The sequence below is a fragment of the Condylura cristata genome, unplaced genomic scaffold (assembly GCF_000260355.1).
Source record: "Condylura cristata isolate star-nosed mole 26May11 unplaced genomic scaffold, ConCri1.0 scaffold00001, whole genome shotgun sequence".
In the NCBI taxonomy this organism is placed as follows: Eukaryota; Metazoa; Chordata; class Mammalia; order Eulipotyphla; family Talpidae; genus Condylura; species Condylura cristata.
The window spans coordinates 44859239-44866160 of NW_004567102.1; the positions used below are offsets into that span (position 1 = coordinate 44859239).

At 34.8% G+C, this 6922-nt stretch overlaps 1 protein-coding gene across 2 annotated transcripts in view; it reads right to left on the reverse strand.

Annotated features, from left to right (window-relative positions):
* The window catches only part of FBXL4 (F-box and leucine-rich repeat protein 4), a 61514-nt gene that overhangs the window by 10204 nt on the left and 44388 nt on the right, over positions 1-6922 (reverse strand). For both annotated transcript variants that reach the window (XM_012723051.1, XM_004673716.2), the window contains exon 7: positions 2348-2419. In XM_012723051.1, coding sequence (XP_012578505.1) covers positions 2348-2419 — 72 coding nt within the window. The remainder of the gene's footprint in view (positions 1-2347; positions 2420-6922) is intronic.

Genomic DNA, 6922 nt, shown 5'->3' on the forward strand with positions numbered 1-6922 from the left:
AGAAGGACACTAATTTGGGTGTAAATGATGCATTTGGGGACTGAATATACAACACGGAAATAATTGAAATTATGTTGCTAATGGAGTGTCCACTGATTTACTTCATGATCACAGGAGAGGCCCCTATCGGTCAAGGACGATTAAATATTTCAGTTCATGGGCCTATATGCTTAGTATTTCTTTACCTAGGTTCCTTTAAGAGATTCATCTGATTTGTTATAATCAGCCATCAAAATTATTATCAAAAAAAAAAAAGGGAAGCAAATAGCATACATTTGCAATAATTATTCCCTTGCGTTCACTGGTTTATTCATGTTTTCAGCTATTGTGTGCCAGCACCACTCTAGATGCTAGGAACAACAGAAAATCAAAACAACAAAGACTATTCACATTTGGGGGAAATACACAAGCAAAATAAATTCAGAGAGTGATAGGTGGTATGAAAACAATAAAACAGGTAATGTGAGAGCATCAGAGTGTCAGGAATTGAGGGAGGAAGTAAGTGGTGGTTGTTAGCATCTCCAGGAACGAGGCTGGCACATTCAGAAAAAAAGGACAGAAGGCTCAAGGGTGTTGAGGGCAGGGATGGAGGGCTGGAGTCATGCCGGGGCCAGGCCATTCAGCTCAGGAGGGAGTTTGGGTTTTTCCTTTAAGGGCTAAGAAAATCAATGCAGGGCTTGCAACAAACAATTTAAATTAAAATAAAAACAAAAACTCCTCTGACTTCTGTCTAGAGGATTGTGTAAGGTGGGCAACAGTGGAGGAGGAAGCCAAGTAAAGAGGCCTACACTAGTCTGCAAGGGAAATGAGAGGGGTTGGGGCTAAGGTAACAACAGTGGAATTGGAGAAATGGACAGACTTGGGGATCTGAGTCAGAATCAAAGGACTGATGGATTATATATAGTTGGGATTTGTAAGGTTCTAGTTGTGTACCAATTGTGTAAGGTAACACCATGGAGAAGAACATGAGAAACAGATCTGGACTCAGTTTAACCTGCGGCTTGGTTTAAGCATGATAATGTACCTCTATCCAAAGTTTAAAAGGGTCCTTGCTAATCTAAAGTGGGCAGGCTGGCAATAAGGGAAGATTCAGGAGCAGTAATGGTTGTCTTGTTATCACAGAAACTGCCACTGAATTTCACTGGGTCCTTCTTTTCCACTAGAGAGACCCAATGGGAGTCCATGAAATGACTTAGTGAGGCAGGAATTTGACTGAAAGGAAACCTAAAGCTGACTTAGTGGACCCCTGACATCGATTCTAGAAACTAAACTGGGCCTGAATCCATCGTTAGGGTTTCATGAAGCCTAACCACAATGGTTAAATACCATGGGGACTTGGAGAGATAGTGCCATCATAACAGGCCTCTCTATTCTAAACTGCCTAAACTTGGGGTCACATTGAAGTGATTGTTGAATTCTAAAAGATGTTCAAATGTGCTCTATTTTAGTTTAGAGACTTGATCTTTTAATTCCAAGCCTAAGATACTAGTAATACTTCCCTGGAATCTTGCAACTTACTCAGATCTTCCTAATAAATGGACAAAAACCTGGAATAGTTTAGGATCATCTGAAGTTGCTATAGGAAGAAAGAGAAATACCTTGTTTTACAACTATACTGGAAACCACAATTCCTGTAAGTACACAAACACATGGCCACAAATATACACACCCAAACAAGAGTTCTATTTTCCTTCAGTGTCAGTCTTATTCATCAAATATGTAACTTAGATGAAAAAGTTCTAACTTGCCCCATGAGCTCTTTAAATGTCACATAAAATTTTAATTTTGTAATTTTAAATCTGGAAGGACTTTAAAGATTACCTCATCCAATAGTTCCAAAGCTTTGGATTTCAGTAAAATTTCATAAAATAGTTGAGTTCCAACATAGGGTATTCATCTTTTAATTTTACCCAGTAAGGAAAGTAAAATACACAAAAAGAAACAAAAGAAACACAATTATCAGCATTTCGAGGAAATAAACTAAGAACTTAAAAACTAAAACTGGTTTTGTGAAAAACTTAATGAACTACTAGCATATGGGTATGATAGACATTCTATTTTATAGAGAAACCCAGAGAGGTAAATAAGTTGTCAGATATAACACTTGGCTTGAGGCAGAACCAAACCTTTCCATCATACTATACTCATAGATAAATATGTCAGTGCTTCTAAGGCATTTTCCAATTTGAGAACAAATGTTTAATTGTAGGCTATTCCTTAGTAAGTCATAAATTACAATAGCTGTGGGAGGAGGGCAAGTGGGCAGGTGTGGGATAGGTCAGATAAAATTCACCCATGTAAAGAAAGAGACTAAGCAATTGAGTATATAGAATTTTCAAGTACTTACCATTATACAACTACCCAAACTGAGGTGTTGAAGCTCTGAACAGAAGTTCAAAATGCTGAGCAGTGCTGTTTGCTGCCAACAGGGCCCACCACATCAAAGAAAATATGAAAAGTGAAACAAAGAGATCAATTAGACATTAAAGGCTGCCACTGCTTTTCCTGAAACAGAGCCCACAACCTAGGTTACAGACACCACAAATGCCATTTAATGAATCCCCGGGTGCTCCCACCATTGACTGGCTTGGAGTCAAGGTAATCATTACTAGTCTCTGTGTAAGTCATCACTTTGTATATGGTTTGCATGCTCTAAAGATACCTACACCCCTATAACCTCTCACCTCATTTCCCAATAGTAAGCAGTTTGAAAGTCTGGTTAGGTCTGAACAACAAGACAAACTAAACATCTCCCACCCCCAAGGAAAAAAGAAAACCCACAGATGGCTGGTGACAACTCTGAAGAACAGCGGCACTCTGACATTCACTGGTCAGCTGCAGCCTGAGAGAACTGCCAATAAAGCCACCCCAAATCAGGGCTGAGCTCTGACTTTAATGTCAGAGGATTCTCTCTGCTGACAAGGATGCGAACAACCATTGAGCACCTGTCACTAGCAACATGCTGACTGAAACATATATAATGTGCACTCTCTAGTCATGCTCCTGCCATTTAAACCCATCTATTCTGTGCAATAAAAACGGTCTCACCACTAAAGAAAACCAAACATATGCTAGACTGCTACATATTCCTGGTACCTAGACAACTTCCAAATGGTCATAATTTTATTTTATGACATACTTTCCATGAAAAATTATAAAAACAAACAATGTAAAACAGTCAAGTGTATAGTTTTTCTTTTATAAATGAAGGAAAAAGCCACTCAAACTTAATACGGCAAAATTTCTTTCTAAACATTTGAACTAAATCATATCTAACAAAATTAAAGTGCTGTTGTACAACCCCAGTTTAATCTGTTCTAAGTGTTCAAAAACAGAAAAATATCTGCTGGCAAGGAGGAAGAATGAGTCAGTACCAATACAAAATATTTGTTCTAACTCCAGATATAATTTTCATTGAGAAAACAGTGAACTATTTCAAATAAAATCAACTTAGTGCAAAATTACAAGTAGTGATGACAGACCCTTGAGCAAGAGTAGACTTAAAACTCATTGTTTCACTGTTTGGCATTTCTTTAAATTTAAGCAAAAATAAAATGTTTATATTGATTTTTAAAATTTTCAATACAACATATAACACTTACAAACCAATTCCAAGAGTTTTCATAATGTGAACATTGATGGTGTAAATTACGGTAAGTTAATTTCAGATTCTCCATAATATTAGCCATTTTAACTTACTAACAGATGGGAAATGACATTAAGCTTTCAGCTTGTTTTTATTAAAGTATCAGGTCCTTATAATAAGATTGCTTTATAAGATTTTCTCATGAGAAAGATCCAAAACATATCACAGAAGTCAAAGAGAATGCCACACATTCTTATGAATAAAAAAATTTAAAAAAACCCACACATACAAACATCTACCACACTCTTCATTTACGCACACTTTTTGAAACTTATTTTCAAATTATTTATAATGAAGAATCTCAAGTATAGACAAGTAAAGCATCTAATATAATGAATACCTATTTAGTTAGCACTCAGTGTATCAAATCTTAACATTTCATCTCTTTGCTTATCCTTTTCTATTTGTTTATTGCTCCATCATTTACATACTTCCTCAGAGGTAACCTTTATCATGTCACAATGTTTAAAATGTGCTTGAAAATTATGTTATTTTACTATAGAATAAGGATCTATAAATGGTATATATTACTCTATATGGTTTTTATATAAATGGTATTATAATATGCATATATATATATATATATATATATATATAAATTTTCCTCAACAGAGTTTATGAGGGATTTGTCCACACTTACATTCACAGCTCTGATTCATTGACTTTTTAACTACTGTATACTAATTCCATTATGGAACTACTGTTCATAGATTATAAGAATTAACATTGTTAATGGTCACCTTATCCAAAGGACCTCATTTGATAAAGATTTAGGTCCTTTCCAAATTTTACCATAACAAAGAAGTTCAGAATAAACATTCTTAAATGTGCTTCCTTGTGCTTTTTTAGAAGACTACTTCTCTAGAACATGTGTGAGCAGAAGCATATGCAGATGTCTGGGTATGCTTCTGTTTTCTGAGTGCTTGTATCAATGGATGCTCCCAGAAATGGTGTTAAAAATATTGGGACCACCCCCCTTCTGTCAACACCTAGTCTTTTCACTTTTTTATAACATCGTCCTAGCTGATACTATGGAATGGTATAACTTAAGTGAGTATGATCACTAGTAAGGTTAAAGATCCTTTCATGTGTTTGTGGCCCACTCTGTAAAATGCTTATATGAACATAAATGTTATATTTGCTACTGATTTTTTTTTAAAATAACATTTACAAACCAATCCCTGAGAGCTGTTTTCTCACTTCTTAACTTGTAGGAATTCTATTGTAGCTTGAATACCGGTCTTTGTCAGTTATATCCATTACAAGTATCTTCCCTCAACCTGAAACTTACCTTTTTGCTTTGTTTATAAAATCTCCAGATATGAAATTATAATATAGTTGCATCAATCAATTTTCCTTTCTCTTTATATTCTGTTGGTTTTTTTTTGTAATTTCCTCTTTACTCAAAGAATATTCTTTATTATTTTTTAAGATTTATTTATTTATGCTTAGAGAACTAGGGTACAGGCCAGAAATGTCATGGGTGAGAGGGTTCACTAAAGACAGAGTGGGGAGCAGAACAGGTAGATGGACAAAGTACACAGCTTAGGGTCGCAGTGAGAGGTTCAAAAGAGGTTGCCACGCCATATGGGTCAGCAACCTGGCTGGAGAGCAAACTCGTGCTGCGGTGGCTTTGGAGAGCTTCATAACTCCGTGCTTTAGCCCACTGCACCACCAGGGAGAGCCATCTTATTATTTTTTTTAATGACAGCTTTGCCTTATAGTTGTTCTTTTTTGATTTTGGATTTTTAATCCAACTGAAATGGAATTTTATACGAAATTTCATTTTCGTTTCTTTGGAAATAACCATACTTCAATCCAGTGTATTAACAATAACTACCTTACCCACTGATCTGTGATGCTGTCAGTCACATGCCAGTTTCCATACATGTGCGGGTCTACTTTTGGTCCTTTTGTTTCCCTGGACTAGTTGCCCTTCTCAGCAACAAAACTCCAGGCTTAATCATTAATATCTAACAAGTCTATAAATCTATCAGGGTAATAAGTCTATAAATCTTGTCTTAGTCTTCAAAACTTTCTTATCTATTCTTGGCCGTTTGCTCTCATGTTAAGCTTAGAGTCACCTTAATGATTTTAGTTGTACCTGTCTAAAAATAACACATAAAGATTAGTTTTTCTTTTTTCTTTCATGCATTATTTAATTTTCTGGCATTTTATACATTTCTGTATCATGACTATTATATCTGATGATTTCTTCACTGAACTTTTTTTCTTGAAGAATATTTTAATGCTTATTTTAGTGAGTGTCTATGAGTAGCAAAACACTAACAGAAAACATGAATTGACTACTTACTCACATCAGAGACTACTATAAATTCTTTATATGTCAATCCTCATAACAACCCTATTGTTTTTATGTTTAATCTTCACAATAAACTGATTTACTCACTTAATAAATTTTTGTTGATGCCTATGTTTGACAATTATGTGTTAGGAACTATGTAAGCACTTGGGACATATCAATTAACAGAGCGGATAATAGCCTATAAGACAGATATCACTATTCCCATTGATAGAACTTACTTAGTCTTTGTATTTCCCATCAATCTTGAATGAAAGTTTGGCCAGGCTTAAAATTTTAGGACAAAGCTATTTTTTGCTCACTTTTAAATTAATAATCCAGTGCCCAGTAGCTTATATGGTTTTCATAAGAATCTATTCTCAGTGTAGTAATTGTCTTCCTTTTAAGGTAATTATATCTCTTTTCCCTTAGAGCTCTGTCCATTTACCTTTTATATTCTGCAATTTCATCACAATATGTCTAGATAAAATTTATTTTCATTTATTATATTTAAATAGTCTAAGTGAACCTGAGATTTATAAACTAGCATCATTCATGAAAGATGAAGATTCTTAATAATTTCCTCTTCAAATACTACTCCTCTAACATTCCTTCCAACATTTTTTGGCCCTCCTATTATATGACCAAGGAATTTCCCAAGTGCTATCACCTATAGTAGTTTAAAAAATGTGTCCATATCACTACTTGCATATGACAGAACATATATGGGAAACCCTAAAGATACCACTGAAAACTATTAGAAAAAAGTCAGTAAAGTAGCAGTATACAAAAGTCTGGTGTATTCCTATTGCAAACAATAAATTAGAAAGACATTAAGAAATTATTCTACTTATGCTCATCAAAAACAATTAAGCACTTAGGAATAAACTTAATAAAGGAGGTAAAAGACTTATATAATGAAAACTGTAAGACATAGTTAAAAGAAATTTAAAAAGGCCCTCCCTGGTGGCGCA